The sequence below is a fragment of the Procambarus clarkii genome, chromosome 14 (genome assembly GCF_040958095.1).
Source record: "Procambarus clarkii isolate CNS0578487 chromosome 14, FALCON_Pclarkii_2.0, whole genome shotgun sequence".
Taxonomy (NCBI): Eukaryota; Metazoa; Arthropoda; class Malacostraca; order Decapoda; family Cambaridae; genus Procambarus; species Procambarus clarkii.
Window position 1 is genome coordinate 5,401,407 of NC_091163.1, and position 13,273 is coordinate 5,414,679.

Genomic DNA, 13,273 nt, shown 5'->3' on the forward strand with positions numbered 1-13,273 from the left:
TGTGTGTGTGTGTGTGTGTGTGTGAGTAACATCCCAAGTGTGAGTCTTTGAGGATCAACCCAAATGAAAGACAACGTCCCTCATATCTATTGGTTCGAGTTCTATTCTGTGTCGCGGTAGACTATCTTGAGTATAACCCATTTGTTAGGTCGTTTCATCCTATACTACAATCATAACCCCTTACTCTTACTCAATCATGTAATGTAAGTTTTTATTCAGTCTTAATATAGAAGGATTCTATATTTAATTCCTGGAATTAACTTTGTCAACATTCTGTGCATGTGTTCAAGAGATTTAACTTCAAACTGACGTTAGAGTATAGCTTAGATTTGCTGCCATCACTTAATGTTATAAAGCTCAAACCGCCTACGTCAGTTGCTTGTCTGTATATACAATGTGATCATCCAGCACTCGTACACCTCATGAGCCAGCCCGGGTGGTTCTGGGGTGCCTACTGCCATGTGTGTGTTCTCCACAGGTGCCAATTGCAGTCATTGTAGAGTGCCAGTCGACTGCGTTCAATGGCCACGCCACGCTATGGTCTGAGAGCGTGGCCAGTCTTCGCCGACTGTCAGTACAATCTCTACATTTTTGTTTGTCATTCCCTGCGCCAATGATCAGCCTGAGATTCTCGCCGGTGGACGCCTGCGACAGCGGAGGTTCAAGGTAAAGATATAAGCCCATGTTGAACGTATTTTTCAACGAGTGTTGCGCCTGCCGCAGTGGATGTGATTTACATGCTGAACACGTCTAGTTATCTTGAGGTTATCTTGAGATGATTTCGGGGCTTTAGTGTTCCCGCGGCCCGGTCCTCGACCAGGCCTCCACCCCCCAGGAAGCAGCCCGTGACAGCTGACTAACACCCAGGTACCTATTTACTGCTAGGTAACAGGGGCATAGGGTGAAAGAAACTCTGCCCATTGTTTCTCGCCGGCGTCCGGGATCGAACACTGTCGCCCGGTCTAGATGACAATTGACACCAATTCCGCTAGAGACAGCCATGAGACATTTCCAACTCCCCCTTCTGGGAAGGACGCCACATAGGATCGCCATGCTGGCCTTGAATATAACTTCATAACTGTTTTAAATTTCTGTATAAATGCCTCTTAAACATTTTGTCCCATTACCGGCCATAATCCTGTTCATATTGCTAATGACATTCCTAATATCTGCTCCTGGAACCAGATTCACGAAGCAGTTACGCAAGTACTTACGAACGTGTACATCTTTCCTCAATCTTTGATGGCTTTTGTTACATTTATTAAACACTTTACAAGCATGAAAACTTCCCAGTCAACTGTTGTTATTGTTATAAACAGCTTCCTGGTACTTCGGAGCTCATTATCTGTTTAATAATTGTAAACAAAGCCGCCAAAGATTGAGAAAAGATGTATAGGTTGGTAAGTGTTTGCGTAAGTGCTTCATGAATCTGACCCCTGGATACCAGTTCCTCACTCAGTTTTCCCCGGGGTTGAGCACCAAAAGTCGTGTCGGAATACCTCGCCTCACAATCATCTACAATCAAAAAACTTCCTCATTTTCTTAATTCCTTTCGTTAAAACTGTAACCTGTAACCTTCCTGTACCCATCCTCCGGTGCAGTGTAGGATTTTGACATTATAAATTGGGAGAATGGCGCTCTTCTTGACAGTCAACTTTAGGTATATATATTTCTGAGGACATTCCACCCATCTCAGCCCATCTTCCTGTTTTGGCAGTACCTATAGTAACGGTGTGGACCATAGTACATATAGCCACGTACAATGCAATTAGAAAGTAGAAATTGGTACTATTGCATTCGAAATTGGTACTATTGCATTTGAAATTGGTACTATTGCATTTGAAATTGATACTATTGCATTCGAAATTGGTACTATTGCATTTGCACAAACGGGAAACAGATTTTCCATTTATGTTGCAAAGATATACTAAACTAACCTAACCTTCCAAGGCCTAATGCACGATATCTGAGGCCTATTATAATACACGTGCGCTATACTAGGCCTGGGAATATATAAGTTTGTTTTTTTAGCTTAATTTGTTTCGGACTATCAAGTGAATAGTACAAAATTCGGTCTAATTGCTTAGTATGTCAATTGTTGTACTATGGTGCACATAGTTGCGAAATGTACTATGTAAACAGGAGGCGGAGTTGCTCATCCAGTTCCTCCGGAGGTTTCCCAACGCCAAGAAAAACGGTCCATTTAAAGTATCCTTATCCTAACCTACCAGAGGATCCAAAACAGAAAACGGCTGTTTAACTGTTAAATTCTATAACAGTTGGATTCAATATAACTCAAGATAACCATGTTAAATTCTATAACAGTTGGATTCAATATAACTCAAGATAACCAATATAGGTTTGCAAACATTCAGACACCATTAATTACCGCATGTCGGTACTAAATTAATTACCCCAATTTGCTTATTAAATAAAAAATGTAATTTTTTTATATATTTTTTTATTTAAAGTATATAAATGAATACATCACAAGCCCAACATAGAAAAATAACACAATTAAGATTATCTATAACTAGTTGATGCGCGTAGAGTCGACTGAAGCAACCTTCGATATAGACTTTAAGTAATGGAGTATTAAAAAATATATAAAAATAGGGATTAAAGTATAATAAAGTTCTACCCCCCCCCCCCCTTCCTCTATATAGGTCTGACCCTGGGCTACAGGCTGATGAGACTTGTGTATCATCGTTGGGATTCATCACCAGGTCGCGAGTTCAAGTCTACTGCATTGCCCCCTCATTGCAATGATTACAGGGTTCAATGACCCCCTAGGCCCGGTCTTCGACCAGGCTTCAAGATTATTTTTCATCATATATAATTCAGATTGCACACTTTCCACATTATAACAAATTTTTCAAAATCTAAAAAACTCAAATAATTCAATGATAATTTATGAATTAGATGATACAGTGAAAATTTACGGTGAAAACACATATTATTCATAGATACAAGAATTTATTAAAGCTTCCTATATATATTTCACGGATAATTCAGTGATAATTCACGGATAATTCAGTGATAATTCACGGATAATTCAGAGATAATTCACGGATAATTCAGAGATAATTCACGGATAATTCAGTGATAATTCACGGATAATTCACGGATAATTCACGGATAATTCAGTGATAATTCACGGATAATTCAGAGATAATTCACGGATAATTCAGAGATAATTCACGGATAATTCAGTGATAATTCACGGATAATTCAGTGATAATTCACGGATAATTAACAGATAATTCTTAGATTAAAGAGTGTGACACAGCTTTAAATATTGTTCAGGTTTGTGTTTTCTGAAGATGCGTCGAAATTATGTATACATTGAACTATGTATATACGTTTAAAGTATGAAACCGAGTAAAAAAATAATAGGAATGAATTCTGAACATCTAAAATATCTAAATTTTTGAGCCAAATTAATTTCATGGCAGCAGTAGTAGTGTTTTGGAGGTATCAAGCGAGAACCTTTTGTTGTGTGCATGTTATTGAAGGAAGCCTCGCTTGACTCCTCACTCTATTGCCACCTGCCTACAACGTTTTGGAGACGGCATTCATACCCTTGACTGTGACTGCCAAACTCTTGGATCTTGGAGAATGTTGTTTAAGTTTTATACACAAGAAATACCTATACACACGTCTCAAGATATACACTAATGGTCACTGAATATTCAACATACAGTGATGATTAAGTTCTGTTAGACATTTTCTCTTCCAAGCTCAGCACAGGATCTTCGTGCTCCAAACACAATCATTATAAGCTTGTTGTGATGTTTCTTGAAGTTGGTACACCATCTTAACACATCCAGTCCGACGTCTTAGATATACAAGAACCATTCCTCAGTGGCTCGGCGGATGTAATACGGAAACATTCTTTCTCGGTGAGGGCGGACGTTGAGGCGCGCAGGAGATGACTTGCTGGTGGTCAGAAAGATGTAGGTGGTGGGGGGAAGATTGGACGCGAGTGCAGTTGAAGATTGGGGTGGTTAAAGATTAGGGGTTGAAGATTGAGATTGAAGACAACCAGGTCAGCCCAGCCTGTGACCAACCACAGGGACCACGTTAGCTATTAAATCAGACCAGTAGGAGCCGTAGGACTCGAGGAGGGTGCCACTGTGTTGAAAAGAGAAAAGACATTACATTAATATAGAATATTATATAATAGTATAAGAGACTATGTCTGGCTGTCTGTTCCAAGTTGGAGGCCACACATTGGGGGGCTGGTCTCACCCAAATCCTGCCGCCCCTTTGGTATATAATGGCAAGATGCTAATTTGCAATCTAGCTAAATACAAGACTCCATCACTTATATTACTGAGATGAAGGAGAAAAGGGGGTGAAGGGTAGAGAAGATTATATATATATATATATATATATATATATATATATATATATATATATATATATATGCAGCTCACAGCATCTTCTAGTATGTCACAGCCTATTCTAACACTACTCAACATATCCTAGCTTACCTCAGTATCTCGTATCACATATATCCCACCATCCCCTGGGATATCCTAGGATAACCCAATATCCCCTATGATAACCCAGCACCCCCTATGATAACCCAGCATCCCCTATGATAACCCAGCATCCCTAGGATAACTCAGCATCCCCCTAGGATAACCCAGCATCCCCCTAGGATAACCCAGCATCCCCTAGGATATCCCAGCATCCCCTAGGATAACCCAGCATCCCCTAGGATAACCCAGCATCCCCCAGGATAACCCAGCATCCCCCAGGATAACCCAGCATCCCCTAGGATAACCCAGAATCCCCTAGGATAACCCAGCATCCCATAGAATAACCCAGCATCCCCCTAGGATAACCCAGCATCCCCCTAGAATAACCCAGCATCCCCCTAGGATAACCCAGCATCCCCTAGGATAACCCAGCATCCCCCTAGAATAGCCCAGCATCCCCCTAGGATAACCCAGCATCCCCCTAGAATAACCCAGCATCCCCCTAGAATAACCCAGCATCCCCCTAGAATAACCCAGCATCCCCCAGGATAACCCAGCATCCCATAGGATAACCCAACATCCCCCTAGGATAACCCAGCATCCCCCTAGGATAACCCAGCATCCCCCAGGATAACCCAGCATCCCCCTAGGATAACCCAGCATCCCCCTAGGATAACCCAGCATCCCCTAGAATAACCCAGCATCCCCTAGGATAACCCAGCATCCCCCAGGATAACCCAGCATCCCCCAGGATAACCCAGCATCCCATAGGATAACCCAGTATCCCCCAGGATAACCCAGCATCCCATAGGATAACCCAGCATCTAGAATAACCCAGCATCCCCTAGAATAACCCAGCATCTAGAATAACCCAGCATCCCCTAGAATAACCCAGCATCTAGAATAACCCAGCATCCCCTAGAATAACCCAGCATCTAGAATAACCCAGCATCTAGAATAACCCAGCATCTAGAATAACCCAGCATCTAGAATAACCCAGCATCCCCCAGGATAACCCAGCATCCCATAGGATAACCCAACATCCCCCTAGGATAACCCAGCATCCCCCAGGATAACCCAGCATCCCCCAGGATAACCCAGCATCCCCTAGAATAACCCAGCATCCCCTAGAATAACCCAGCATCCCCTAGAATAACCCAGCATCTAGAATAACCCAGCATCCCCTAGAATAACCCAGCATCCCCTAGAATAACCCAGCATCCCCTAGAATAACCCAGCATCCCCTAGAATAACCCAGCATCTAGAATAACCCAGCATCCCCTAGAATAACCCAGCATCCCCTAGAATAACCCAGCATCCCCTAGAATAACCCAGCATCCCCTAGAATAACCCAGCATCCCCTAGAATAACCCAGCATCTAGAATAACCCAGCATCCCCTAGAATAACCCAGCATCCCCTAGAATAACCCAGCATCCCCTAGAATAACCCAGCATCTAGAATAACCCAGCATCCCCTAGAATAACCCAGCATCCCCTAGAATAACCCAGCATCTAGAATAACCCAGCATCCCCTAGAATAACCCAGCATCTAGAATAACCCAGCATCCCCTAGAATAACCCAGCATCCCCTAGAATAACCCAGCATCTAGAATAACCCAGCATCTAGAATAACCCAGCATCCCCTAGAATAACCCAGCATCCCCAAGAATAACCCAGCATCTAGAATAACCCAGCATCTAGAATAACCCAGCATCTAGAATAACCCAGCATCCCCCAAGCTAACCCAGCATCCCCCAGAATACTCCAGCATCCCCCAGAATACCCCAGCATCCCCTTAGAATACCCCAGCATCCCCCCCTAGCAAGTCTCGGCATCCGCTAGCAAGTGTGACCCTCGTTGATCAGGGTCTGAGGCTCTGACGTAATTTCGTGGAGGTCGAAAATAGCCTTCATCTGCATGAACCAAAATTCTGGTCCATCTGCTTTGTATGCCGGCCACTCACGTGAAGGTGACGGTGCCAGAGCGGTCCAAGGGCGCCACCCAAGTGAGCACGACCCTGCTCTTCGGGCGCGGGTTGCCGTGCGTCACCGAAGAACACTCCGGGTAGCTGACGATGTCGTCGCTCTCTTCGAAGTGGCCGATCCAGTCCTTCCGCTGGACGTCGCGGGCCTGGATGAAGAATCCCTTGAACGCCGGACCCTCGATGAACACTGGAATTATAGAGGGGAAAAGGGAGGGTTAAGAGGGTGTTGACTGAGGTAGTCAGTTGAAGGGGGGTATGGGGCAGTGTGGCCCCATACTGCCACACTGTTGTTGGGAATTATTCTTAAATACATTAGTCTTTGGACTTTTATCATCATAAAAACATCTCATATAAATTAACTTAATTATCAGTATCAAAATAAAGTAAATGTGACCGTTCTATCAGTTACTGACATCTGGACAAAGTGCCAAGGCGTCAGTGAGGAAGGAGAGGGCAGCCATTGTTGTTAGACCAGAGACGTGGGGCAAATTCAGCTCCTATAAATTCTCTTGGACGAAGTGTTATGGAGACCAAAGTTCTGCCATCATCAACACACTGTCAACAATCACAAGGGAAGTGTTTTTCCGAAACCCGTTTATCTAATAATTTTTGGCCATTAATGTTAGGTAGATATTGGGTGAACCGGTGAGAACACAAATGATCGACTCAAAAAAGGTAATTAAGCCTTGGTGCTTATGATTCATTGTACAGTGTTTTCTCTGATATAGCTGTCATATATTAGGATTCTGGCTTTACAGCTGGTGCCCTTTGACAGGAACAAGAAGAGGAAGCAATCTTGGTATATCAGTTACTGGGTGATGGAAGCTAGCCTCAATCGAGGATAATTTGGTGTCTACATCCTAGTTATACCTGGTGGACTAAGCCTGCTGTACAATATAAGATAAGGAACCGCCTCAGTGTATACTAATATATGTAGTTAATACTGTAGTTTGATTGGCTGCATATACATAAATTTAATATAAACCCCTCTAATGTGTAAGGATCGATTTGTGAGATTATTGCAGAAATACAGTCCACTTAACATCATACAAATTGCTATCGAAATATATAAATTAACGTAAATATAAATTCTATATAAATTCATATAAATTAATTAAATATAAGTCTCACAGGTCGGTTCCCACAGCGACGACTATGGTTGAGAAGTGATTAATTACTCACTAATTGTTCCGGATGTTTGATAAGGGAAGAATAGCGTGTAGTGAGTACACTCACCTAATTGTGCTTGCGGGGGTTGAGCTCTGGCTCTTTGGTCCCGCCTCTCAACCGTCAATCAACTGGTGTACAGGTTCCTGAGCCTATTGGGCTCTATCATATCTACACTTGAAACTGTGTATGGAGTCAGCCTGACACTAAAAAAGTTGTTTCTAATATCTCTGTGGCTCATTTGGGAGGGGGGAGGGGGTCGTGTATGTGTGTGTGAGTTTACCTAGTTATGCTTACGAGGGTTGAGCTTTTGAGGGTTGAATCTCTTTCGGTCCGCCTCTCAACTGTCAATCAATCAACTGTTACTAACTACTACTATTTTTTCACACACACACACACACACACCAGGAAGCAGCCGGTAACAGCTGTCTAACTCCCAGGTACCTATTTACTGCTAGGTAACAGGGGGGGGGGCATCATCATGGTGAACTCTGCCAATTTTTGTTTCCACCTGCGCTGGGAATCGAACCCCGAACCACAAGACTACATATCCAGCGTGGTGTCCACTTGGCCACCAGCACCCATATATGTGTGTGAGAGAGAAACGGACTTCACGGACATGGAGGGCAAGCCTGTGAGAGGGAAAGTTATGAAGCAACAAATCGTGCTTAACTCTTTCGCAATTTTGCCTTTATAATCTGATCCACTGCCCCAGCCTCCTCCCCCCCCCCAGGTATTTCACCCCCCTCCCCCTGCTGCTCCCCCCCAGGTATTTCACCCCCCTCCCCCTGCTGCCCCCCCCTATCTCAATCCGCCACTGCCCAGGGGCCAGATTCACGAAGCAGTTACGCAAGTACTAACGAACCTGTACATCTTTTGTCAATCTTTGGCGGCTTTGTTTACAATTATTAAACAGTTAATGAGCTCCGAAGCACCAGGAGGCTGTTTATAACAATAACAACAGTTGATTGGCAAGTTTTCATGCTTGTAAACTGTTTAATAAATGTAACCAAAGCCGTCAAAGATTGAGGAAAGATGTACACGTTCGTAAGTGCTTGCGTAACTGCTTCGTGAATCTGGCCCCGAGACTGTGGCCCCAGCATAGAGGAGCAGGGAGACATCTACACCAGCACCCGAGAGTGTATTTACGAATGGCCCAGACCCCCTTGCCCAGTTACGGGGCTATTCATGCCCGTGCCACCTTCTTGGGTGGCTTAATCTTCATCACTCACCCTCGCCCAGCCACGCCAGGACGTCCTCGTGTGCTGGGACACATGTGGTCACATGTGGGCACATGTGTCCCATGTGTCTCCACCGGCCCCTCGGGGAACAGAGAGCTACCAAACACATGTGTGTATACCGTGTCAGCGAGGCGGACAGCCCGTCTGCTGTCATGACATCGTGTCAGCGAGGCGGACAGCCCGTCAGCTGTCATGACATCGTGTCAGCATGGTAGACAGCCCGTCTGCTGTCATGACATCGTGTCAGCGTGGTAGACAGATGGCAGACCTTCCCGCACCCCCACAAAGCCTCGCCCACACGCCTCAGGCTAGATTTGTTAGTGATATAAAAACCAAAAAGCAAAAAAAAAAAAGACGTGATTGTAGCACTCTGCTCCATTACGTTACATGACTGTAACATTGTTTGCTTTCGACAGCAAACACCGTTGCCTGGAGCCCCTTGATCAACACGACTGTCTTTGGCCCCGTCATGCCGCTATCAGTGCCACTGGCACTCCTCGGGGCTGCTCCAGACACTCTTAAGGTGGCACTCAACTTGCTAACTCATTAGTGCTATCGTGCCTTAGGATGGATAGTTTGGGAGATGACGGATTGGCTGATAATAGTGCTATCACGTGAGAGGGTACAGTAACACCAGGTATAGGAACTCTGAGGCGGGACTCAAGAGCTGGACCTGAACTTCCCGTAGACACAACTAAGTAAGGAGGACCGGGCCGCGGGGATGTCGAGCCCCGAAATCATCGTAAGGTAACCTTGAACCTTGGTGGGGTAGAAATAGCCTAAGCGACTCAAACTCTTTGAGATGTATTTTATTGTCTTAATAAACGTACTTGAACCTTTGAACCACTGTGACCTCAGTTATGCTTCCAGAGGTTTGCTGACCGAGGTCACAGGAGAGACCGAGCCCGGGGTCACGAAGGTCAAGCCCCCCCCCCCCCCCGCCCTTGTCAAAGGACGTCCTTTGTTCTGTGTCCACTAATGATCGATTTCACAACTCGCTTCTCACCTGAAAACAAAGATATTTTGTGTCCCAAATTCTGGCGAAGAAAGGCAATTGTTGGCCCCAGAGGCGCCTGAGTCTGGCGGCAAGACAATGACTTCAGTGGCAGGTTGGCCGCGCAACCCGCCATTACGCAACGCTCGCCTCTTTTGTTCCATTGTCTGCCTGGCCGCTCTCAAAAATACGACGCGGTAAAAAAAAAAATACAGGACATGTGATAGACAGAATTAATACAAGAACTTTTAAAACGATGGTGTAAATTGTATAATATTACAGTCTGGGGTTTATTTTTTGAGGTCCATGATATATGAATTCAAATATTTTGGACGGGACAAAGTACGTGTTCTGAGCCTAGCGCGTTCAAAACGACTTTGTCCCTCGATACATTTCTCAAGGAATTGTCTTGATTTTAGGGAGTCTTAAGACCAGCATTATCAGTCCTTTGGAACAATGGTTACTGGGTATTGTAGCAAGGAACATATGGCCCAAATAATGTGATTTGAAATTTGCAAAACCTCCAAAGCTTCGTCAGTTGGTATCTGATAACATCTGTAGGAACTTTCACATTAAATTCGTCTTAAAAAAGCAAATGCCTGATTCTAAAAACAATCATTAATTAACCAGCAGTTGGCACTAGGAGAAGTTGTGTGGGTATCAACAGTAAAAGCCTAAGTTATATACATTAATAAAGCCTAAAAGAAAGACTAAAGCCTCTTGCAAGAACTTTCGTATCAACATTAAACACACCAAACTGTTCTGCTTAATGTTCGTGAGAGCCAAAGTTGACGACCACATCCTCATACACCAACCCAACACTTGGCTCAAAACAATAGCTTTGCGTAAACAAAGCTTTGCGTAAACAAAGCTTTGCGTAATAGTGGCTTTAGGCATTGTATGTACTAGCTCTATCTATAAAGCCAACAAACTTTGTAAATCTCTTTATGTATGTACCTTACCTAAATAAAGATTATTATTATTATTATTATAATACAAATAATAGCAAAAATAATGCCCCCAAAAATAGTTGAAACTTCCCAATATACACGAAAAGAATTGTACAAGTGCCGGACCAACCGGGTTGTTATGGATATGTGGATATATTAGGTTATATATGCTAGGTTATATATTTTGTTTAATATGTTTATGCTTGCAGCTGCGGGCTGCTGCAAGCAACAGCCTTCTAGAGCAAGTAATGACAAGACGAGCCAAGCTCCAGGCCGAACAAGGCTCACAAGGCAGTATGAGGCAAAAGGATTGGCTAAGATGTATAATGTTATGAATTTCGTGAGTATTCTTGGGAGCACGTGGGACTCCTGGGAGCACGTGGGGACGCCTGGGAGCACGTGGGACTCTTGGGACAACGTGGGGGCTCCTGGGAGCACGTGGGACTCTTGGGAGCACGTGGGGACTACTGGGAGCACGTGGGACCCTTGGGAGCACGTGGGGACTCCTGGGAGCACGTGGGGACGCCTGGGAGCACGTGGGGACTCCTGGGAGCACGTGGGACCCTTGGGAGCATGTGGGACCCTTGGGAGCACGTGGGGGACTCCTGGGAGCACGTGAGGGACTCCTGGAAGCACGTGAGGACGCCTGGGAGCACGTGGGGACTCCTGGGAGCACGTGGGACCCTTGGGAGCACGTGGGGACTCCTGGGAGCACGTGGGGACCCTTGGGAGCACGTGGGGACTCCTGGGAGCACATGGGGGACTCCTGGGAGCACGTGGGGACGCCTTGGAGCACGTGGGGACTCCTGGGAGCACGTGGGACCCTTGGGAGCACGTGGGGGACTCCTGGGAGCACGTGGGGGACGCCTGGGAGCACGTGGGGACGCCTGGGAGCACGTGGGGACCCTTGGGAGCACGTGGGGACTCTTGAGAGCACGTGGGGACTCCTGGGAGCACGTGGGGATTCCTGGGAGCACGTGGGGATTCCTGGGAGCACGTGGGGATTCCTGGGAGCACGTGGGGGACGCCTGGGAGCACGTGGGGGACGCCTGGGAGCACGTGGGGGGCGCCTGGGAGCACGTGGGGGACGCCTGGGAGCACGTAGGGGACGCCTGGGAGCACGTGGGGGGGCGCCTGGGAGCACGTGGGGACGTCTGGAAGCACGTGGGGACGCCTGGGAGCACGTGAGACTCCTGGGAGCACGTGGGGGACGCCTGGGAGCACGTGGGGATGCCTGGGAGCACGTGGGGGACGCCTGGGAGCACGTGGGGGACGCCTGGGAGCACGTGGGGACGCCTGGGAGCACGTGGGGGACGCCTGGGAGCACATGGGGATGCCTGGGAGCACGTGGGGACGCCTGGGAGCACGTGGGGGACGCCTGGGAGCACGTGGGGGACGCCTGGGAGCACGTGGGAACGCCTGGGAGCACGTGGGGACTCTCACCTAGAGCTGGGAGGTGAAGGTCTGAGGCAGGGCCCCGCCCCCCCCCCCCCCAACATTACCACAATGTAACAACCATTATTACATGTTACAACGTAACGTGTGAGTTGTGGTTATGTTGTTTGTTGGGGCCTCGCCCTCCCACCCTCTTAACGAAACCTGTATATCTTTCCTCATTCAAGGTGTCTTTGTTTACATTTATTAAGCCGTTTATGAGCTCCGAAGCTCTGCAAGGTTGGTTCATAAAAGTAATAACCTCGGGTTGCCAAGTTTCCCCAGTCGTAAACTATTTAATAAATGTAAGCAAAACCGTCATGGTTAAGATGTACAGGTTTCGTAATCGGTTGCATAATGCTTGAGGAGTCGTGGCCCCTCCCAGGCTCTTTCAGTCCGAATGGCGCGCTGCCTACGTCAGGCAAGAAGGCCATTTTGGCGGGAACTGTTGCGATTGGTCGACTTGTGACCAACACATCACCAAGTCGACAGTCTCTCACCGAGGCCTCATTCCCGCCACGACTCATCAAGGATTCATCAAGCATTTGTGTGTATATTTACGGAACCTGTACATCTTTTATCGAAAGCTAGATCTCAAAATTTTATTCTGTGGCTTAATCTGTGTTTATGAAATTTTTACGAGCTTCGAACCTTTGCAAACTAGGCTGCCACGATTTTGTTGATGTACAGGTTTCGTAAGCGGACCCTACGAGAAGTACCAGCTACCATAGACAACCGGAGTGTGAAACAAGATTAGTCCTTCCACGTCATAGTGACGTCACACGTCGAGCACACACCAAATGTAAAACACAAATCCACAAGGGCCGTGACGAGGATTCGAACCTACGTCCGAGATTATCCCAGATGCTGCCCTTATCGACTGAGCTACGACATGATCAAAAGAGTTAAAACCGAAGTTCTACTGAACATACTGGATCCTGCAGCCTCTCCGAGACACAAACCATGCAGGGTTTTACACAACTCCCCCCCTGCACTCGAGCTATATTAATAGGCCG

The 13,273-nt window shown here is 46.3% G+C and overlaps 1 protein-coding gene across 1 annotated transcript in view; it reads right to left on the minus strand.

Moving 5' to 3' along the window:
- Positions 1–2,956: 2,956 nt before the first annotated feature.
- The window catches only part of LOC123772449 (putative defense protein 1), a 29,989-nt gene continuing 19,672 nt past the window's right edge, over positions 2,957–13,273 (minus strand). The window contains exons 2-3 of the mRNA XM_045765631.2: positions 6,451–6,658; positions 2,957–4,134 (exon numbers count right to left, since the gene is read on the minus strand). Coding sequence (XP_045621587.1) covers positions 4,050–4,134; positions 6,451–6,658 — 293 coding nt within the window. The 3' untranslated portion in view covers positions 2,957–4,049. The remainder of the gene's footprint in view (positions 4,135–6,450; positions 6,659–13,273) is intronic.